At 39.7% G+C, this 23,821-nt stretch overlaps 1 protein-coding gene across 5 annotated transcripts in view; it reads left to right on the top strand.

The window, feature by feature from the left end:
* LOC136877567 (ornithine transcarbamylase, mitochondrial) overlaps window positions 1-23,821 on the top strand; it is a 183,334-nt gene that overhangs the window by 139,575 nt on the left and 19,938 nt on the right. For all 5 annotated transcript variants that reach the window (XM_067151710.2, XM_067151711.2, XM_068228683.1 and 2 more), the window contains one exon: window positions 18,778-19,060. In XM_067151710.2, the coding sequence (XP_067007811.2) occupies window positions 18,778-19,060 (283 nt within the window). The remainder of the gene's footprint in view (window positions 1-18,777; window positions 19,061-23,821) is intronic.

Genomic DNA, 23,821 nt, shown 5'->3' with positions numbered 1-23,821 from the left:
CGTAAGGGCAGTTAAAGATGGATAGTGTGTGTGAATTGATTTGGGCTCAAGTCAAGAGAGAAGTGGCAGAGAGGAACAAGACATTCAAAATAAAGGGCGTAGAAAAACTCACGTCAGAAGCCATCGACCGTGTGACTGCTGCAGACTGGGGAAAAGTGCTTTGATCGCGTGGAAAATGTTAAAACAGACAATTGGGCCAAGGAAATAGTAAGGGGCGAAAGAATGGAGCCATTCATCATCAGTGTAAAAGACGAATCGACAGATAGTGAGATGAGTGATGACAGTGACTAAGGCTGCCTTGAAGCCAGAAACCGATTCTTTCTTCATTGTAAATTAATGTAAACCTATTCCTTAAAGTAGTTCTTTTTCTATATTACTCGGTACAATATACAGTATTAAAATATTTAAAGTTATAATGTATTCAAACTGATACGGATTAATATGTAATCCGAAAGTATTTACTGGGTCATGCAGCCTGTGCTGGTGCGCACGCCCCGAACTGCCTCAGCTTGCGACATTTACACGATTGCTTTCCGGGCCATTTTCCAGGAAAATTACAAGACTCACGGAAATATGTTTCAGATAAAAAATATAAGTCAGGCGATTTTTTACATTTTACCCGCAGACAAAATTTGATTGGCTGAAGAAATAAAAACTTGGCCGCTTACTGAAATTTTCAATACATGATTCTACGAATTTAAACTTACTCGTTCAAGATTTTATTTTTCATAATTATTTTAAGTGGTTTATATGGAAAATAGTTATACCATTGAAATCAGCAGTCTTTTCTGAAGCTTGTAGTATAATTTGTTTTGAAACATTGTATGAAATAACATCAGGAGCTTGAGAGAGAACAACTTGCCTCGCGCTCCAAAATGATGTGTTCAGTTAGACATTTCTTCGCCAGTTGCTACATAACCTTGGCAACAGTGTAATTTCTCTGACCCGCCTAATTTCGTAGCCGCGACAATAGTGCAGCCTATGAACATAACATTAATTTGGAAAATTCACAGATTTAATAAACACACACACACACATACACACACACACACACACACAGTACAGCATTTGTGTGGAAAAGGGCAAATGTCCACTTTCCCTTTAAAAGTATTTTTTACTATATGTGTGTAATTTATGTATGGACTCTTTGATCAACGTGATTAACATACCGTACATTTCTTGCTGCTGAGTGCAGGATGTGGAAAATTGTACATTCCTTTCGAGAAGAACATGTATACCACAGCTAGAAATTTAACAATGTGTAAGAGGATTGACAACCTCTCAGGAGTATCAGACAAATTCATTTTGTCCAAACCTTACTCATGTTCATATGGCAGTGACATTAGGCAGTGCTCTGCAACCTTTTTCTAATTTCAGAATGTCATAATTTATCCATGACTCATCATGGCACACCAAACTAGTGATTCCCTTTAAAAACATATGATATGATTTTCTTAAGATAATAATTACGGCCTGTGTTTCAGTTTTCTACTCGTGGGAGAGTTGAAACTGAAATACTAGAAGACTGCCACATGTCAGTTAGGGTAGCTTTTATTGGAACCATGGTATGAAAGACTTATGTTCAACTTTCAAAGGTAGGTTGGTAGGTAGGTTTGTTTGTTTGTTTGTTAGTTTGTTTAACATCGCACTAACTCATTAAAGGTTTCAGTGACGGCAAGGATTGGGAAGGTAGCCGCTGTGGCCTTAATTAAGGTAAACCCCCAGCATTTGTCTGGTGTGAAAATGGGAAACCACAGAAAATCATTTTCTGTGTTCAAACCCACTATCTCCCAAATACAAACTCACAGCTCCGCGACCCTAACATCATGGCCAGTTCACTTCGTGGTCTCTATTGTCCCCTCTACTTGGCCGAATGATCAGTGTACTGGTCTTCAGTTCAGAGGGCCCCAGGATTGAATTCCTTGTCGGACCAAAAATTTTAACTGTGTATAGTTACTACTGTATTAGTTTTGGGATTGCCGGGCTAAGTGGCTCAGACGGTTAAGGCGCTGGCCTTCTGACCCCAACTTGGCAGGTTCGAACCTGGCTCAGTCCGGTGGTATTTGAAGGTGCTCAAATACGTCAGCCTCGTGTCGGTAGATTTACTGGCACGTAAAAGAACTCCTGCGGGACTAAATTCCGGCACCTCGGCGTCTCCGAAAACCATAAAAGAGTAGTTAGTGGGACGGAAAACAAATAACATTATTAGTTTTGGGATTGAGTGCTTGTGTTCTTCCTAATACATGAAACATATCACATTATCTATCATCACAGTAATGCACAATGGTGAATACACATAGAGTTAGCAACAGGAAGGGCATTGAGCCATAAAACTGCCTAGATCTACGTAGATGCTTTGAAAAGTTCTCGGAATGTACTAGAATTAAGTGGTGGAACTGCTTTTATTTTTCAACATAGTCTCCCTGTAGACTAATGCATTTGATCCAGCGATGTTCCAATGCCTTGATCCCATCTCGAAAATGAGATTCCTTCAGGCCTGCAAAATACCTCTCCAATTCGGCTGTCAGTTCTTCCCTTGTAGAAAATCTCCGTCCACCAAGGAAAATTTTCAGCTTGGGGAATAGATGAAAGTCTGATGGTGCCAAATCAGGTGAATAAGGTGGATGTGGCAAGAATTCGTATCTCAGTTCATGAAGTTTTGCCATGGCAGTAACACTTGTGTGCGGCGGAGCGTTGTTCTGATGAAAGATGACCTTTTTCCTTGCCAAACCACGCCTTGTTTCGCGTATCTTTTCCTGTAGTTGGTCTAGGAGGTTTGCATAGTATTGCCCCGTAATTGTTTGGCCAGTAGGAAGATAATCTATCAGCAGAATGCCTTTTGCATCCCAAAAAACTGAGACCATGACCTTTCCGGCTGAACGCACTGCCTTTGCTTTCTTTGGTGGTGGTGAATCAGCATGTTTCCACTCCTTTGACTGCTGTTTTGTCTCTGGGGTATAGTAGTGGACCCAAGTTTCATCTGTAGTCACAAACCGGCGCAAAAAATCTTGTTGGTTGCACTGAAAACGGGCCAGACTTTGTTCGGACATTTCCAATCTGGTGCGTTTATTGTCCAATGTCAAGAGCCGCGGCACCCATCTTGCGGATAATTTTTTCATACCCAATTCTTCGGTTAAAATATAATATACCCGTTCAGAAGACATCCCTACAGCTTCAGCAATCTCCCGCACTTTCAGTCGACGATCCTCCATGACCATTTTATGCACTTTTGCGATAAATTCTGGGGTTACATAAAATCATCTTCATGGTCCATATTGCACTTCAATAGATTCACAATTAAGTATTTATTTATTTTCCACCTAGTCTATACAATGATTGCTTAATGCAATTCAATGGTTAAAAGTGGTACATGTTTCGTATATTATCAACATCTTCAGCCACATAACACTGTTTAGATGAAAAATATATAAATTGACAAAGTAATGCTTTAGAGGAAGTGTCCTTAAAATTGCTCTTGCACCTGAGGAGGTGGAGGAGTGGGGGATATAGGTGTGTCAAGAACCTCCTTGCTGTCACCTATTATTTTATCAAATTCTAGTATATTTGAAAATGCTTGAGAAAGGTAACAAAAAAAGAATTGGAATTTCTCCACCTACAGATAGCCCTACAACTTATTCCTCCTCAGTTGAAGCCATAGGTGACAGCAAGGAGGTTCTTGGCACACCTATATCCGCCACTCCTCCACCTCCTCAGGTGCAAGAACAAGGAAGAACACATCATCAATATTACACCAGACACAAAACTGTGAAAGAATGACAGGAGTTACTTTTCCTAAGGAAAGCAGGCTTAATAAGAATTGAGAACTAGGAATTAGTTATATTTTCATCTGCATTAATAATGAGCCACACTGTGATATCTGGATTTCTTCATTTCGACTATTACTTATAAATTGTATAATTTTTAATTTATGTATTTACCTTTTTTCATGAATTATTAAAAAAAGAATATTCATTAGGACATATTCTCTATGGAATATTGTACAAGTGTTTCCTTGACGACTGCTTTCAATTGTAGAAATAATTTATATATTTTCTCTTGAGTTATTTGTTTGTTTTAATGTTGTCAATCTTATGTTAATTTTAAGGACACTTCCTCTAAAGCATTACTTTGTCAATTTATATATTTTTCATCTAAACAGTGTTATGTGGCTGAAGATGTTGATGATATATGAAATATGTACCACTTTTAACCATTGAATTGCATTAAGCAATCATTGTATCGACTAGGTGGAAAATAAATAAATACTTAATTGTGAATAAATTCTGGGGTCGTAACACTTTTTGGCCGTCCACTTGGCAACAGTTGAAAACGAAGGAGCAGAGTCCTCCAGTGTGTTCTGAAAGTCGGCATGAATTTCCTTTGCTTTCATACCTTTCTTTATAAAGTATTTAATCACTGCTCGAATCTCCATTTTTTTCCATTGTCACAAATCACTATGCGGGAACAACAACAAAGAGTCGTCACTACCACACTCCTGCAGCTAGAGCACTGACGCGCCACCTGTTTGCTCACAAAGGATGTGTGATTATTGCGCGGGAACCTCGTTGCTCCAGCACTGACATCTAGCGGTGATTCCGAGAACTTTTCAAACCACCCTCGTACATTAAGTGCTGATCCTAATAAACTGGGCTATAGGCAAGGAAGAAGTAGAATTCGAGAAGAATTCAAGGGTCTCACTTTTGTATGGCCTCCTACATTTGTGAGTCAGTTCTTTATTTTCAAGTGACTCAGATGATTGAAGCCCTGGTCTTCTCACCCAAACTTAGCAGGTTCGATCCTGGCTCAGTCCGATGGTATATGAAGGTGCTAAAATACATCGGCCTCGTGCCTATAGATTTATTGGCACATCAAAGAACTCCTGTGCGACTAAATTCTGGCACCTCGGCATCTCCAAAAACTGTAAGAATAGTTAGTGGGACGTAAACACAAATAACATTATCTTTATTTTCAAATAAACAAAATAGAATTAATGTTTTCAAGAGAACATTAACATTACAGCTGTGTCAGATACAGTAAAAGGTATTTTCAAATATTATTCTGTGTACAAGAGAATGGTATAGAGCTGTGGAAAAGTTAGTTAAAATACAAATTTAATTTAATTATTGATTAACACTGTGGGCATAAACAGTAGTATTCACACGACCAATTAATAGAAATCTGCCGTAAAACTAATTTTCCATGTATGATGTAAAATTTATGAACTTCTATCATAATATGTTCATAACTCATTTTACCATTGTAATGCAAAATATCAAAAGTAATACCAATATAAATGGTCCATTATTGGACATTATAAATTTTCCAGCCAACTCATTCCTGGTTGCCAGCATTTTGCCCCCGTGTGCTAAGTTGGGCTCATCAGTTGGCAAATAGCACACCCACCAAGATGCAAGGCTAGTGCATACTGTGGAGGCAACTGCATAGGCTATTTGGAGCCACCAGCAGTGCCAGTGCACTATGAGAGAGTTTGTCTCATTACCAAAAATTGATACCTGCCTGGCCATCAGATGATATAGATGTTGATTCCCATAGGGAACTTGAAATATTTGTCCCAAATGAGCCAATTTATAATACCAATATAAATCGTCCATTGTTGGACATTATAAATTTTCCAGCTAACTCATTCCTGGTTGCCAGCGTTTCGCCCCAGTGTGCTTAGGAAAATTTATAATGTCCAATAATGGACCATTTATATTGGTATTGTAAATTTAACTCATTCGAGACAAACATTTCAGTTCCCTATGGGAATCAACATCTATATCATCTGATGGCCAGGCAGGCATCAATTTTTGGTAATGAGACAAATTCTCTCATAGTGCATTGGCACTGCCGGTGGCTCCAAATAGCCTACGCAGTGGCCTCCACGGTATGCACTAGCCATGCGTCTTGGTGGGTGTGCTATTTACCAACAGACGCCGGCAACCAGGAATGAGTTAGCTGGAAAATTTATACTGTCCAATAATGGACCATTTATATTGTTATTATAAATTTACTCATTCGGGACAAATGTTCCAGGTTCCCTATGGGAATCAACATCTATATCAAATATCGAAAGACCATAGTATACAAGTATCATTATCCTAAAGTAGTATTTACTATTTTTCCCCATTGATTCAAACCTTTAACATCTTCTGAAAAATTATTATTTATGACTTTGTGGCAGTCTTCTTCCAGGAGTGCACTATTAGTGTTAAAATAATAACTCCACTCACACCTTGATTGTGATACTTGTGCCTGCTTAGCTGTCCAGTTTGGTTTTTTGAATCGTGGACCTAAGGAACTTCATCTCGGATGCCTGTAACCTTGATGAGTCTTTCTTAGTGAGGGTGCAGGTTTTTGATTTTGTTGGTACTTTGGGATTCCAGAGGAGTGTTCGTACTTGCTCGTAAAAGTGAGAGCTCTTCTGCACTCTATGTGCAACCTCCTTTGTGGCTAGTGTATCTTGAGATATTACACTGCCGAGGTATGTAAAACTTTCCACACTTTCTAGTGGTTGGTTTCCTAGCATGATGTTCGCTGGTCATCCCTCTCTGTTTATTGCCATCACTGTTGTTTTGAGTTTGCTTATCTTGAGATTGAACTCCTGGAACTTAACCTTCCATTCATTGAGTCTCGACTGTACTTGTTCCGCAGCTTCTCCCCAGATCATTACATCATCAGTAAATGCCATTGCATTTAGTTCACCAGAGGTTTTCTTGATGTTCTTCATTATGTCATCCATGATGGTGATAAACAATAATGGGGATAGTGCACTGCCTTGCTGGACTCCACTTTCGGTCTTGAAACAGGATGAATGTCCGTCACCCAATCGCACACAGCTGGTACAGTTCTCATACAGCATCTGAACTTTCCTCACCAGTCCCTCTGCCACATTCCTTTTTTCTCAGGCATTCCCATATCTTCTCTCTTGCAATGCTGTCATATGCCTTCTCACTGTCAATGTCAATGTTCTTTAAATGGTGATAGTGCACTGCCTTGCTGGACTCCACTTTCGGTATTGAAACAGGATGAATGTCTGTCACCCAATCGCACACAGCTGGTACAGTTCTCATACAGCATCTGAACTTTCCTCACCAGTCCCTCTGCCACATTCCTTTTTTCTCAGGCATTCCCATATCTTCTCTCTTGCAATGCTGTCATATGCCTTCTCAATGTCAGTGTCAATGTTCTTTAATTATTTATTACCATCAGTAAGTGGACAAACGGTTGGGAACATCTCAAACAACCCATTTTTTATTCTTTGTATCAACAAATTGAGCTTATTCACAAATCTTTCAATCTTATCCATACTAGTTAGGATAATTTTTTTCTTACCTTGCAGTTTTCTTTGTTTAACTTATTTAAGTGTACAAAAGTATCAGAAAGATATGCCTACCATTCATTTCATCATATGCAAATAAATCTGTGCATTTATGCCCTTCAAAATATCTCCTCTTCAAGTTTAGATATTCATGTAAACATTTTTCCGTGTGATATACTTATGTATATAGCAGGATTGTAGTATGTTTTGATCCCATTTCCCGACACAAAACAGAAAAATGTCACATACTTAGGAGCCATGAATTGATAAGGTACACGACTTTTACTACATTGTCCAGCACAATTTTCAGAGGAGATCAGTGGCGGTTTCTGGTATAGCGCAATGGAGCAATGCACCTCCAGTTTTTATCAGATTGTACTCAGCCACTTAATTTTTACGATTCCCTTGTCATTCTCAAAGCTCGTGCTAAGCCCATCTGTCCATAATATACTTGTACTGGCTTTTAATTCATGTGAGCTGCGCATAGTCTGTGGCTGGAGACTCGTCTGGAATGAACCCCAATACAAGGCGACATCTCCGTCCGTACCTAGGCGAAGGGACCAGTGAGGTGCGGGGGGGAAGTCTGTCAGCATTAAGGCAAGACCCGGATATCGCAGAAAAGAGTATCCGTGATGTAGGCATGCGCAGTATGCCACTCTCTCAAGTCTGTCGCAAGTCGTGTTGTTGGGGTAAGAAAACTGTAATAGTATGTGCCTGCCATCTGTTGCCCTTACAGGAATTTAACCAGGCAGCAGAAAATAGTGCACATAATTAGCGCTAGTGTTGAACAGCATCATTACTACCAAAAGTCATATTAAATTGCCAAATTCCAATTGATACCTTGTCCCAAATATATCAATACTTACTAAACATCTATTCATTTGCCTTCTTTGGAATAATTACTTTTTTTGGAGAGAAACATAGCTTCAAAATCATTGAGGCAAAGAGTAGCGGGAAGGTAATACCAATGAAAACGATAATTGACCGGCTCACACTAGTTCTTAAAATTAAGTTACCAACATTCCGAAAAGTGCGAACATTCATTCCTATAGTTTTCTCGTGTTTTTCAAGTGTGAAACTAGTGTTTGTAAACGTTTGTACTTAGTAATTATCATAATTCGTAATATTATTGTACGCTGTGCAAGCGTGTGAGTGTTTTTCTGCACCGTTGTGCTGTTCTGAAACTTAATTTTTAGCATATAAAGAAGTTACAATCTTTTGTCCGTGTGCATGTGTGTTTTTGTGCGTTGTAGTTGCGACCACAATCTTTGTGCCCTGGAAAGGTAAGGAGTTACATAATGAGTTTGAACAGTGTCCAGATACTTAAGAAGACAAACTTTTCTTGTCTCTCTTTTGAGTGAAAACTTGCCGGGCGTCCAATGCCTGATCTTGTTATAACGAGGCAGACTAAAAGTAAAAGTAACGAAATCGTGCGTAAATTCAGAATGGATATATACAAAAGAACCGAGTGGATCTGTGGGTGCGAAGTTACTAACAGGTTGTTTTGTTTTCCGTGTTTATGCTTCGTGAGTGATGAAAGCGAAGGGACTTGGACCAAAGTCGGAGTGGTAAGACATTTGTCCCAAAAAATAAAGAAACACGAAAGTTCTAAATCTCAAATGCTTGCCCAGTTAGAATTCGATCTTCTGGGAAAACACGATAACCAGCAGCAACTTGATTGTGCTTACAGGCAGTCTGTCGAAAGACACAACGATCAAGTACGGAAAAATCGTTATGTGCTGTCAAAAATTATCGACTGTGTAAAGTTTTATGGCGTGTTTGAGTTGGCATTGCGCGGGCATGACGAAACAAGTGAATCGTCGAATCCTGGCATATTTTGAGGCCTCGTTAATTTTAGTTCTGAAATTGACGTTGCATTAAAGGACCATCTGTCCAAAGCTACTGTTTTCAAAGGCACCTCGAAAAACATTCAGAATGAATTGCTTTCGTGCATGTTTGAAATCTGTCGTGAGAAAATAAAGAAAGAAATCACAACTGCGCACTTCATTTCGGTAATCGCAGACGAGACCACCGATATATCAACTACAGCACAATTAGTTATTGTACTGCGCTACGTTCTTCCCAACGGTAAGCCAGTTGAAAGATTTTGGGGTTTCCTCTCACCCGCTGGTCATGATGCTAAGACAATAGCAGAGTGTTTAAAATCTTCTTTGAGCGATGTTGTTGATAGCCCAGATAAGTTCATTTCACAAAGTTACGATAGGGCGAATGTAATGAGTGGTCGCCATTCAGGAGTGCAAGCTCTCATCAGGGAAGATTTTAAGCATGCACATTATGTTCACTGCCCATGCTTTGAACTTAGTTATGGCACAAGCTACAAACCAGAATACGGATGTCCGTATATTTTTTGCAGATTTAAGTGAAATCCCCAGCTTCTTTCATAACTCTCCGCAGCAATCAGGTGTATTGACCAAAGTAGTTGGTACAAGAGTACCTCATGCTTCAAACACAAGGTGGAATTTTAAATCAAGGACCGTTGAAGTAGTTTATGAGAACAGAGATGCCCTCATCGAATGCCTGGATCAACTGGAAACTACAGTACCTCTCGACAGCCTAACACCATATCGCAAGCAAGAGGTTTGCGTTTAAAATTGGAGCACCCGTTATTTCAGTTCTGGTTGGCTGTTTTCCATCAGATAGGTAATGCCTCATGTGGACATTTTATACAGTCACCTACAAAAGCGAAATTCAGATCCGTTGGAAGTCAAAGGCGCACTTTCAGGTTTCAAGGCTGCTATAAAAATGGTTCGGGAGAATAAAATTGACCACATCGCTGACGAACATGATATACTGCCCCCGCCAGTGAAGGTATCACGAGGGCCGCTGCATACTTCAAAACGAGTTGCGGCAAAAGAAGTTTGTGACACGGTCATTCTTCAAGCAAAGGAACGGTTTCAATTCACAAACCACCTTCTTGCAGCATACTTGTTTCAAGCTGAAAATTTTGGCAGCTTTGAGAAGCAGTTTCCCCACTCACTTCTGTACAAAGCATGTTAGGCCTACCCATTTCTCGACAAACCGAAACTGAGAACCGAACTTGAAATATTATACATGAGAAATGATTTTCGAACTGTTTCTGGGGCTACGACTTTGTTGCAGTTTCTTTTAGAAAATAAGTTGCAGAGTGTCTTTGGTGAAAGCATAAAACTTTTAAATATAGTTATTACTATTCCCATGACGACATCTGAAGCAGAAAGGTGCTTCTCAACCCTGAAGAGAATAAAGACTTTCTTGCGCAGCACAATGACCGAGGATAGACTTAATGCTCTTGCTATGCTGTCAATTGAAAAGAACTTGGTTCGAGACTCTGTGGACTTCAACGAAGCAGTTATAGATAAATTTGCATCCCTCAAGGAGCGCAGGATGGATTTTTTGTATAAGCTGTCTGCATAGGGTAAGTCGATTGTGAAACATTTCTAATTTTGCATGTGGTAAATATCGGCATGTACTGTCTGCTTCTCTCGTATTCGATCACATTTTCAAAACTTCTATCATCTTATTTTGGGAGGTTACGGCCCACGACGGGAGAGGTGGAAGGGGTGGAGGATTGCAATTTTTTTCTTCTGTTGAACCCCCAGTGACGAAAGTCACGCACCACCACTGGAGGAGATGGCAAAGGCTTAACAAAAATAGCTTCTTAGTGAATAAGACAATGACTACTTCATAAATTAATGTTTATTTTGCATACTTAAGCTACAAATACTTTCGCTCTTTCTGTACACTCTGAACGAAGCATGTCGACTTATTACTAGCTGCCTAAAAACCAACTTCATATGATAAAGTAAAGAAATGTAAGGCAGCTGTAACAGTATACAAGCCTACCAACAGTTAAGGTCCAGGAGAATGTTCCTTCATCCAGCAGAAAGTGTGAGTGAATAACCTCAGGCATCAAGATCGAGATTATGGAGGACCAGAAACATCATCTCGCAGGTTGGATGTTTTCCTCTGAAACTCGTCCTCCAGTCCATGAGGACATGGAACTACTTGGCAGAGGCTATATGCTGTGCTGTTCCTTTCCTTCCTTTGTTTGTGCCACATAGGTTTATTGTATTGAAATTATTTTATTATCAATCTTAATGCTTTTTGTTGTTGTTGAATTATTGTTCTTTGAGTCATGTGTTTTATTATTTATAGATAGATCTTATGGCGGTGATGGGGGAAGGCTAGGAGTGGGAAGGAAGCGACCGTGGCCTTAACTAAGGTACAGTCCTAGCATTGCCTTGTGGAAATGGGAAACCACGGGAAAACAATCTTCAGGGTTGCCGACAGCTCACTGCTGCATGCCCGTAACCACATGGCCAACTCGCTCGGTGTTTTATTATGTTAACCAGTACCAGCATGTAATATTTTTGTTTCCCTTCTGGTTCCTCTTTAAAATATTATTATTGTTGTATAGTGTTGCTGTGTTTGTACACATTTTGATATACATCTCTTCATCTACACACAACACAACACACCACATTACAAACCACCACAGAAAGATGCAACACTGAATACATCCCTTCACATAGGGTTGGCGTCAAGAGAGGAGCTGGCAATAAAACTAGGCCAGTTCACGTGAACTGCCAACCTCAAATAATTGGGAAAAAGGCTGTGAATAATAATAATAATAATAATAATAATAATAATAATAATAATAATAATAATAATAATAATAATGTAGTTTTGCTTCTGACAGTTCAGTTGGCTGAATGGTCAACGTAGTGGTCATTGGTAGTATTTACTATTTTTCCCCATTGATTCAAACCTTTGACATCATCTCCTGAAAAATTATTTTGACACTAATAGTATCAGTTTTGAGCTTATAGGTTGTGACAGGTGACATGTTATAGACCTCCCTCTTGAGGCTCATTGGGATTTTTGAATCTAGCAATCATTCCGGGCGGATTGACGTCTATGTTACAGCCGTTGGATGTCTGTGTAAACCATCCGTTCAGAGCAGCTTTGAAATAGTTGTATACTGAGTGGTGGTGGCTGACAATCCTGCACTGACGCCAACTGGTCATATTAAGCGTCCGGAAATTCAACTGCTTTGTTCGTGGGTAAAGGCGGTGTATCTCTGGTGACCTCATCCAGAAAAGTTTCCAGAAGTGCAGTATTTCTAATGCATTAGATAGCAGCGAAGATAACGACGTGTAGGAAAGTAACTAATTCTTCAGCATGTAGAGGTCTACTGCTAAACATAAGCTTCTTCCAATTTCTCCATGCCATCCTGGGCAGTCTGTACCCAGTTTCTCCCAGTACGTTTGATGTCATAATGCCATCTTGCTTGTGGTCAGTCGATGCTTCTCATTGACTCTTGGATATCCACTATACTAGACCTTTGGACGACTTGAAGTTACTTCTCGCCACATGATCCACCCATTGCCACTTAAGCCTTGCCACTCACTCCACCACATCTATGATTCCTGGCCTCAGCCTGAGCTCCTCGTTCCAGATTTGGTCAAATAAACTGATCACCAGTATTGCTCGCTGGCAGAACATGAATATGTAATTTTGAGCTTATAGGTTGTGACAGGTAGGGTGCACATGTTATAGACCTCCCTCTTAAGGCTCATTGGGATTTTTGAATCTCGAAGAATGTAACTTGAGTTTGCCAAAGATTTCCCAGGTCAAGCTTGTGCTTGTGATGATCTCAGTTGTCTGGTTGTCCTGCTCAAGTTAATGTTGTGCCCCAGGTACACATACTTATCAACAAACAAGGATGTCATTAAGAAGATGTACAATATTAGAAGGATCCACCTTTCAATACTTCGTTGTAAGTTGAACTAAAAAGAAGTCACAACTTGTTTATTGGGACCGGTTTTGACACATTACAAGTGTCATCATCAGCCAAATAGTAAAGTAGGGCAAGATATAAAGATCTTAAAACAACTAATACATTGAACACAGGCAAAAAATTAACATTGATTCATATCGTAGCAACGATATGAATCAATCCCAATAAACAAGTTGTGACTTCTTTTTAGTTCAACTTACAATGAAGTATTGAAAGGTGGATCCTTCTAATATTGTACATCTTCTTATTTCTCTATTCAATGCGGAACGATCATGAAGTTTTTAACTTTAAAAGGATGTCATTGTCGATGGAAACCAGAAAGTTGTTTTGACTCATAATTTTAGTTTTCTGCAAGATCGTTTTCAGTCATGCAGCTTGGGAAGCTTTTTGAAGTTTTTGCAGAATTGTTTTGAGTTCTCCAGCATCATTGGTGAAGAGAGTATGATCATCAGCAAAGTAAAGGTCATTGATATATTTTCTGTTGTTGCTCATTACTTATTGGACCCAATGTAGACATCCGGATACTTCGTCTAGCACCAAGGTGAAAAGTTTTGGTGAGTTCGTATTACCCTCCCTGATGCCTGTCTTGATTGGAACTTCACCCATGACCCAGTTTTAACATACTGAGCAAGTTGGCTGTGTGGTTAGGGTTGCGCAGCTGTAAGCTTGCATTCAGGAGATGCTGGATTCAAATCCCACCATCAGCAGCCCTCAAGATGGTTTTCTGTGGCTTCCCCATTTTCACATCAAGCAAATGCTGGGGTTGTACCTGTCACTTCCTTCCCAGTCCTAGCCCTGCCCTATCCTGTTTCGCTATAAACCTCTCTGAGAGCGTGCAATATAAAACCTTTTTTTTTTTTTTTTTTTTTTTGTGATATTTGAAGCCATTTCTTTTCATTTTTTTCTCAGTTAATTTATAACTGTTAGGTTCTTATTTTTTTTCTTATTATTATTATTCACACATACATACATACATACATACATACATTATCATTATAGACTGTTATGCCTTTTAGCGTTCAGTCTGCAAGCCTCTGTGAATTTACTAAACGTTGCCACAATCCTTGATTTGCAACTAGTGTTGTGGCCTTACCTCTTATCTTTAAATTGTTAGAAACCAAGTCTAACCATCGTCGTCTTGGTCTACCTCTAGTTCTCTTATCCTCCTTAGCAGAGTCCATTATTCTCCTAGGTAACCTATCCTCCTCCATTCGTCTCACATGATCCCACCACCAAAGCCGGTTTATGCGTACACATACCTGCCAACCCTTCCGATTTACCCGGATACTTTCCGGTTTTTAACTCGTCTTCCGATTTTCCGATTTATTTTTACTTCTTCCGATTTTTGACTAATATAACCTCTAGTACGGCCAATACTCTTCCCCTAGAATAAAGGATAAATTCTTATGTGCTTGTGTAATTTACGAAACCTAATTTTCAAGCGTATTTGATGCTTTATTTCGTGAGTGTTTCGTCCGTCGCCTTCGCTCACTACAGCAGAGTGTGCGCTTTATATATATATACAGCTGGGGATTCGGGGCGGCAATCGTCCTGCAAGCAAGAGGCTAGCGCACGCTAACGACTCAGTTAATCGGGACGTAATAACGAGTTTGTTATTGTGTTGTTCGCGCGCTGTTAACATCGTTTCTGTGCGTAGTTTCGTCGGAGTTGTAGGCCACGTGTTTTTTCTTGCATTTCTACGACATTTTCTGGTATTTTCTTTTCTCGTTATGCCAAAAAATAATGGCAAACGTTATCTCCAAGTGCTCAGAGATGCCTATAAATTTCTGTACATTTTACCGGATATTGAAGGAAACTACCGTAGTTTCTCGCGTACCGTAATCGACGCCCTTGCATAATTTACACATCCCAATATTTTTGGGTCCAAAGTGGAATTTGACACACCCACAACTTCGAAGACCCATCACTCAGCTCCGGATGCGTTTCGAAATAAAGATGCCAACTACTCAGGTAGCAGGCTTCCTATTGCGAAAGCGGGCATTCCAAATACAGGCAACGTGCTGTATTAGCCGGCAGGAAATTCCACTGCACTAGTTTTACGAGTGTTTCGCGTACGGGACATTATGTGATCTCAAAATTGTTTGTCAGTCCACAGTACCGTACTCGATTAATACTGCATCATACGAACTTGCGGTGATCAGTTACGCCGGAACATACGGGAATAGAGCAGCGGGCAGCAAGTTTTCGGTGTCCAAATGAAACATGCGCTACCGCGGTAACAGAAGTGCACTTCAAGCGGCCAAGAAGTCTCGCAAAGCATTTCGCGGATCAAAAAGCGGCAAGTTTCCGCAAGTAGAGGATTATCTGCTTAACTATATGATTTTGTTACGCAATGTTGGTTAAGCCGTTTCTCACAAAATGCTGCATTTTAATGAATGAGAAATAGCCGCGGCACGTGGAATCATTGTCTCGTATTTGAAGGTTAGCCGAGGCTGAATTAATTTTATGAAGAGAAATGGACTTTCTCTTCGACAAAGAACAACATTATGCCTAAAAGTGACGAATGATTTAAACCATTTTCAGCGCTTTGTGATTGAGAAGCGTAAAGTGAAGGAATATTTTATCTCCCTTATTAGGAACGGCAGGTTTGATGCCAATCAGTTTCCATATACCATAAGTCGAACAATAGATAAGAAAGGAACATACAGTGTTATTGCACGCGCTACCGGAAGCAAAAAAACAACGATGTACTGCATTGCTTGCTGTAACAGCTGATGGCAGAAAGCTTGGACCTTACATTGTTCTAAAACGAAAAACAATGCCTAAAGCAAAATTTCCGCCAGTGATCCACGTTCGTATTCAAGAAAAAGGGTGGATGGACACGTCACTCGTACAAGATTGGATACAAATGGTTTGGGGTAATGTAGCAGGGTCCCTCCTTCGATGCCCGGCCGTTCTCGTGTTGGACAGTTTTTTTGTTTTCGCCTGTATTTTTCGTCAAAAGTGTGCCTTAATTACGCGAGAAAATACGGTATTATGCATTTTGTTGCGCGTGTCGGTGTGACAAATATTATTCGTATGTAAATGTCATAAATGAGAGTGATTAGGTACATGTTCTTGTAACTATTTTTATGTTTTCTTAGTTTAAGATTTTAAATTTAATGGTCAATTCGCATTGTAACTGTAGATAAGTATGCCTTTTATCCTGACCTTTCTTCATGTAGACTGTGGTGGAATATATGTGATGAAATCCAAGAATTAAAAAATCTTCCTATTTTTGGTTTCTAAAAGTTGGCAGGTATGCGTACAGCTTCATCCATCGAGTTCATTCCTAAATTAGCCTTGATCTCCTCATTCCGAGTACCCTCCTGCCATTGTTCCCTCCTTTTTGTACCAGCAATCATTCTTGCTACTTTCATGTCTGTTACTTCTAACTTATGAATAAGATATCCTGAGTCCACCCAGCTTTCGCTCCTGTAAAGCAAAGTTGGTCTGAAAACAGACCGATGTAAAGATAGATTCGTCTTGGAGCTGACTTCTTTCTTACAGAATATTGTTGATCGCAATTGCGAGCTCACTGCATTAGCTTTACGACACCTTGATTCAATCTCACTTACTATATTATTACCATTATGGGAGAACACACAACCTAAATACTTGAAATTATCGACCTGTTCTAGTTTTGTATCACCAATCTGACATTCAGTTGTGTTGAATTTCTTACCTACTGACATCAGTTTAGTCTTCGAGAGGCTAATTTTCATACCATACTGATTGCACCTATTTTCAAGTTCCAAGATATTAGACTGCAGGCTTTCGGCACAATCTGCCATTAAGACCAAGTCGTCAGCATAGGCCAGACTGCTTACTACATTTCCACCTAACTGAATCCCTCCCTGCCATTTTATACCTTTCAGCAGATGATCCATGTAAACTACGAACAGCAAAGGTGAAAGATTACAGCCTTGTCTAACCCCTGTAAGTACCCTGAACCAAGAACTCATTCTACCATCAATTCTCACTGAAGCCCAATTGTCAACATAAATGCCTTTGATTGCTTTTAATAATCTACCATTAATTCCATAGTCCCCCAGCATGGCAAACATCTTTTCCCTCGGTACCCTGTCATATGCTTTCTCTAGATGTACGAAACATAAACACAACTGCCTATTCCTCTCTTAGCATTTTTCAATTATCTGACGCATACTGAAAATTTGATCCTGACAGCCTCTCTGTGGTCTGAAACCATACTGGTTTTCATCCAACTTCCTCTCAACGACTGATTGCACCCTCCCTTCCAAGATGCCAGTGAATACTTTGCCTGGTATAATAATCAATGAGATACCTCTATAGTTGTTGCATTCCTTCCTGTTCCCTTGCTTATAGATAGGTGCAGTTACTGCTTTTGTCCAATCTGAAGGTACCTTACCAACACTCCATGCTAATCTTACTACTCTATGAAGCCATTTTATTCCTGCCTTCCCACTATACTTCACCATTTCAGGTCTAATTTCATCTATTCCTGCTGCCTTATGACAATGGAGTTTATTTACCATCCTTTCCACTTCCTCAAGCATAATTTCACCAACATCATTTTCCTCCTCCCCATGAGCTTGGCTGTTCGCAACACCACCAGGATGATTGAGAAGATGTTCAAAATATTCCCTCCACCTCTCCAGTGATTCCCTGGGATCTATTATGAGTTCACCTGAATTACTCAAAACACTGTTCATTTCCTTTTTCCCTCCCTTCCTAAGATTCTTTATTACTGTCCAGCAAGGTTTCCCTGCTGCTTGACCTAGCCTTTCCAGGTTGTTACCAAAATCTTCCCATGACGTCTTTTTGGATTCAACAACTATTTGTTTCGCTCTGTTTCTTTCATCTACATACAAATCCCTGTCTACCTCGGCCCTTGTTTGGAGCAATTTCTGATAAGCCTTCTTTTTACGTTTACAAGCTGCTCTCACTTCATCATTCCACCAAGATGTTTGCCTTTTCCCATCTTTGCACACAGTTGTTCCTAGGCATTCCCTTGCTGTTTCTACTACAGCATCCCTGTATGCCACTCATTCACTTTCTATATCGTGAACCTGCTTACTAATCATATCCATTTACTTATGTCTAATTTCTTCATCCTGGAGATTTTCTACCCTTATTCGTTTGCAGTCAGATTTCACTTTCTCTACCCTAGGCCTAGAGATACTTAGTTCACTACAGATCAGATAGTGGTCTGTATCATCGAAAAATGCCCAGAAAACTCGTACATTCCTAACAGATTTCCTGAATTCGAAGTCTGTTAAGATATAGTCTATTATGGATCTGGTACTCCTAGCCTCCCATGTGTAGCGGTGAATAGCCTTATGCTTGAAGAATGTATTCGTAACAGCTAAACCCACACTAGCACAGAAGTCCAACAAACGCTTCCCATTCCCATTAGCTTCCATATCTTCCCCACATTTACCAATCACCCTTTTGTGTCCTTCAGTTCTATTCCCAACTTTCGCATTGAAATCACCCGTTAGCACTATTCTATCCTGCAGTTGACCCTGACCATGATGTCACTCAATGCTTCAGAAAACTTTTCAACTTCATCCTCATCTGCAGCCTCACATGGTGAATACACAGACATGGGGTTTATATGATGATGTAGAACAACAATACAATCAGTAACAATAGTTCTGTTTTTCTGTTGTAGATGCCTGTCGGGAATGACTGATATTATAATTGCAAAGTCAGAACAACATGAAAGCATGCAGCATTTACGAGATGGATCATCAGTACCTGTCATCAATTATGGTTGTGGCACTTTCAAACCTCTACAAGTATTGGCTGATCTGCTCACATTGCAGGAGCGCTACGGCCACCTGAAGGGACTCAAATTGGGCTGGGTTGGCCCTCCAGAGGGGCTGTTTAATACGTATGTTGTCATGTGTCCTCGAATGGGGATGAACATTCAGTTCACCTGTTCCTGTGTGCCAGTAAGTATTGTGAAAAATTCATTTTGAATTGACTGTGGTTAACTCTCTCGTTCGCACAAACCTCACACAGGGTCCCCCAATTTGTTTCTTATTAAAAGCGCTCTTTGGTATTTAAAGTACCATATAATCATGAATACCACCAGCACTTTAAAAAAAATACTGCTTCTAAAATTTCATTTTGCGACGCGATACGTCACGCATCTTAGGGAATGTTATGTTTTTAATTTATTTTAGCTTTAAGGGTTGGCACTGGATTCAAGCACATCATCCGACAGCGTTTGTTTGAAAATCACAAGTGGACATGTGTGTACTGTATTGTTCTCTCTTATGTATTTCATGTGATAATGGAGATTTGTTCTATAATATAAATGTATGTAAAACTTTCCTATATGTTGGCTGTAGTTTATAAGCTCAGTAAAATTATTTCTAAGTATGGAACAACCCTGAAATCAAACATCGGCACACTCATAGTCGCCGTGACTTGGCAATCAAGCTTCTCAGCGTGCGCTCCCCCAACCCCAAACACACTTTCACTTTTCTTTTACTGTAAGCTCTCGGCAGCAGTTGGTCTACAGTTTTATGTTCATAGAGTACCACGTATAAACATGAATTCAACAAAGCATTTGCGGTCTTTTACTGTAAGTGAAAAACTGAAAGTTATAAAGGACGCTGAAATTATTTGGTAATTGTGCCGCCGGTAGGAAATACGATATAGATTAATCTTGTACTCGAGATTGGAGAAAGAAGAAAGATTTTCTTTTAAACAGTAGTGATGATCATAGAACTTTCTGTGGGAAGAGTGCACATTTTTATGAAATTGAAAGGATTCTGTACAAATACGTAATAGAAAGGCGAGAATTAGGATACGGCATGTCTACCGAAATGTGCCAATAAAAAGCATTAGAAATCACAAAAGAACTTTTTATGCTAGAGTTTAAAGCAAGCCAAGGGTGGATCAGAAATTTCTATAAGAGGAATGGACTGAGCATTAGAAGGCGTACCACAATTTACAGTTAAAATTGAAAATCACAAGTGGACATGTGTGTACCGTATTGTTCTCTCTTATGTATTTCATGTGATAATGGAGGTTTGTTCTATAATATAAATGTATGTAAAACTTTCCTATACGTTGGCTGTAGTTCATAAGCTCAGTAAAATTATTTCCAAGTATGGAACAACCTACTGCATATGAAAAAAAAAAAAACTATTTTCCTTCGGGCGCATATAATTTGTTTGCAAAAGAAAAAATTGTATCTGCTTTCCCAAATTGAAAATGCAGATCAGACGGCCGTCTATTTTGTATTGCCATTGGACAGTACTGAGACTGTTAAGGGGTCAAAAAGTGTTACCATCAGAATGGGTGGTAATGAAAAGCAGAGGTGTACAGTAATGTTATGTATACTTGCTGATGGAACTAAACTTCCACCGTACATTGTCTTAAAGAGAAAGACGCTTCTGAAAGAAAATTTACTTGCTGATGTTATCAGAACTCAGGACTCCAGTTGAATGGACAGTCTACTAGTGGAAGACGAGCTGAAATTTTTTTGGCAACGTTGCCCTGGTACATCGCTTGGACAGAAGCTGTGAAGAAGCAAACCAAGGACGCAAAACTGATCTAGCAGTCATTCCAGGCGGATTGACGTCTGTTATGTCTGTGTAAACCATCCGTTCAAAACAGCTTTGAAATAGCTGTATACTGAGTGGGTGGCGGCTGACAATCTTGCACTGACGCCAACTGGTCGTATTAAGCTCCTAGAAGTTCAACTGCTTTGTTCGTGGGTAAAGAGGGTGTAGGATTGTATCTATGGTGACCTCATCCAGGAAAGTTTCCAGAAGTGCAGTATTTCTAATGCTGTGGATGGCAGCGAAGACGACGACGTGTGGAAAAGTGCAAGCTCTGAAGTTGGTACTTCTGATGATGAAATGTTGACTATCGTTCTATGATGGATAACTTTTTCTCTGTGTGTTTTAAATAATTTATTGGGTATTATTTCAAGGACATTTAAAAACTGTCTGAAACTATTTTAAATTCATGAAACATACGTAGTGAAATGACGTTCTTGTTTTGTAGCAAATATTGCAAATATATTTGAGTGAAACTTCTTTTTTTTTTTAATTTTCAGGGGCAAGTGGTATTTGGAATTATACGGTACATACTCACCTTTTCTGTATCTATCTATCTAAGCAAGATTGGTAGATAAAAGCATGCATTTCATTGTATATTTCCATCATAGCTTAAACTGCTAAATTTGTATGGGCAAGGGCCGTTGCTCTCAGACATTCTTGGCTGAGTTAACTTTAGCTGATTTATAAACATGCACTGAGAAATAACTTGACTCTTTAAAGACCCAGATGGACTGGCTATGAAGATGAAACTCAGTAATATTTTTAAATTTACAACAGTCTCATTTCATGTGCCAGAGAATATGATACCGACAGTGGTGAGTTGCTTCCTGGCAAGTTGAGATCTAGATGAAACAAAGTCACCAGTGGCACTTTTTCTATTGTATTTGTGATACCAAGTTTTCCTGTTAAATCCTTTTATAGTGAAGACCACAGTCTAATATACACAGTCGCGAAGCTCGGCTTATTTTTTTCATCCATGCGACTGCAGCGCTCCACGTGGCCAGCAAGCTGCCGATCTTCTGGGATGTGTAAGTTGTATACGTTTTGCGAGGTAAGCGTGAGGTAATTACATTATAGATGATCGGTTTACTATTAAATTGACATGGTGTGGCGCAATAAATTGCTCAGTTACAAAAAGACACCAGAGCTATCATTCTTTAGGCTTTCTAAAGATCCTGAACATTAAAGCCTTAATTACTGTTTACATTTTCGGATAAGAGAACAATATTGTGAAGATTCAGAAATTTAACTTCAGATAAGTAGGCATTTCGTTCATCACTGATTCAGGAATGTAACTCATAGTGAAATCCATCCAATTATATGAACTTAAATAACGTTTTAACACAACCGTAACCTCTAACACGTAGCGGTGTTTTGATTTTCAATGTGTAGAAAACTGCTTGCCGCCATGTGTAGTGGTTAGTGTGATTAGCTACCACCACCCGGAGGCACGGGTTTGATTCCCGGCTCTACCACGAAATTTGAAGAAGTGGTACGAGGGCTGGAACGGGGTCCATTCATCCTCGAGAAGTTAACTGAGTAGAAGGGAGTTCGATTCCCACCTCAACCATCTTCGAAGTCATTTTCTGTGGTTTCCCACTTGTCCAGACAAATGCCGGGATGGTACGTAAGTTAAGGCCACGGTCGCTTTCTTCCATCTCCCTTGTCTATCCCTTCCAATCTTTCCATTCCCCACAAGGCCCCTCTTCAGCATTATTGGTGAGGCCGCCTAGGCGAGCTACTGGCCTTCCTCCCCAGTTGTATCCCCCAAACCAAAGTCTCACGCTCCAGGACACTGCCCTAGAGGCGGTACAGGTGGGATCCCTCACTCAGTCCGAAGGAAAAACCAACCCTGGAGGGTAAACGGATTAAGGAAGGAAAAAAGGCAAGAAAATTGCTTGTAAATAGTAGGGGGGATGATTTATTGAAGAAAAATGTGAACTATTTGTACAATAACATCACGTTATGTTTCAATCATTTTGGAGACAGCCAGTTTATGTCAGCAGAGAAGAAGAAATTAGTATGGAATCTCCGCAGATTTCTTCGAACCGAAAGCCCGTCTCAAAGGAGCACAACACACAGAGTCATACGTTGCACCGACTCAGATAGGTCTTTTGGCAACAGTGGGATAGGAAAGGGCTTGGAGCGAGAAGGAAGAAACCATGGCCTTAATTAAGGTACAGACTGTTTTGACGATAGGAAACCACGAAAACCCATCTTTAGGGCTGGCGACAGTGAAGTTCGAACCCACTATCTCCGAAATGTAAGCTGATAAGCCGCCCAGCCACTTGCACGTTTGTCAGAGGAGCCGAGAGAACGTGGGCTGTATGCTCACTAACTTCGATGTAGTATCCTATTAATTCCGTAATGTTAATACCTGATTTTCCACATTAATGCTGTGAAGGTACTAAGTCATTAGTGTTGAAATTATTTGTGAAACTAAGATTAGATTACCTTGTGATATTTTGCAATGAAAGTTTTCCGTGTCATAAAACAAAAAAGCTCAAAATCCAGCCATTTAGGTTCCTGAGATGTTTGAATATTGTTTGAATTGTTTTATAGTTCATTACTATTTTTATGATTTATGTGAAATTACCAAATTCAGTTCAATAATAGGATTTCGAAAATGGCTAAGACCTTAACTACAGTGGTATGATCAGCTGTACATTCGAAAATAAACTATTGCTGTTCTCCTTCGGTATTATTACCACGCTGTAATCTAGTGTATCAACGTAATTAAAATGTACGATTAATATAGTTGTCGAGGTGGTTACAGTTTTTAACTTACGTGAAAAGAAATAACATTTACTTTTTACCAGCTCTGTAAAAAGCTTTCTTACCCCATATTCAGAAATTCGAGAATGTTCTGTGAATTGTATACTGTACTGGAAAATTGATAATTGTGCATTTGATGAATCTGTTCTAGCTGGTTTTCATAATTCAACTTTTTTTTCTCCTTTTCTTTCCATCTTGTCCTCCATTGCACTTCTTAGATAATATTAACAGATGATCTTTCACTGTGACCTTTGATTGGCCATGATGACTCGTTCCAGTAGTTGTGAAAATAATATTACCAGGCGAGTTGGCCATGTGGTTAGGAGCGCACATCTGTGAGCTCGCATCCGGGAGATAGTA

This window comes from Anabrus simplex, chromosome 7 (assembly GCF_040414725.1).
Source record: "Anabrus simplex isolate iqAnaSimp1 chromosome 7, ASM4041472v1, whole genome shotgun sequence".
In the NCBI taxonomy this organism is placed as follows: Eukaryota; Metazoa; Arthropoda; class Insecta; order Orthoptera; family Tettigoniidae; genus Anabrus; species Anabrus simplex.
The sequence above is the reverse complement of the archived record's forward strand: the minus strand, read 5'-3'. Positions and strand labels throughout refer to the sequence as shown.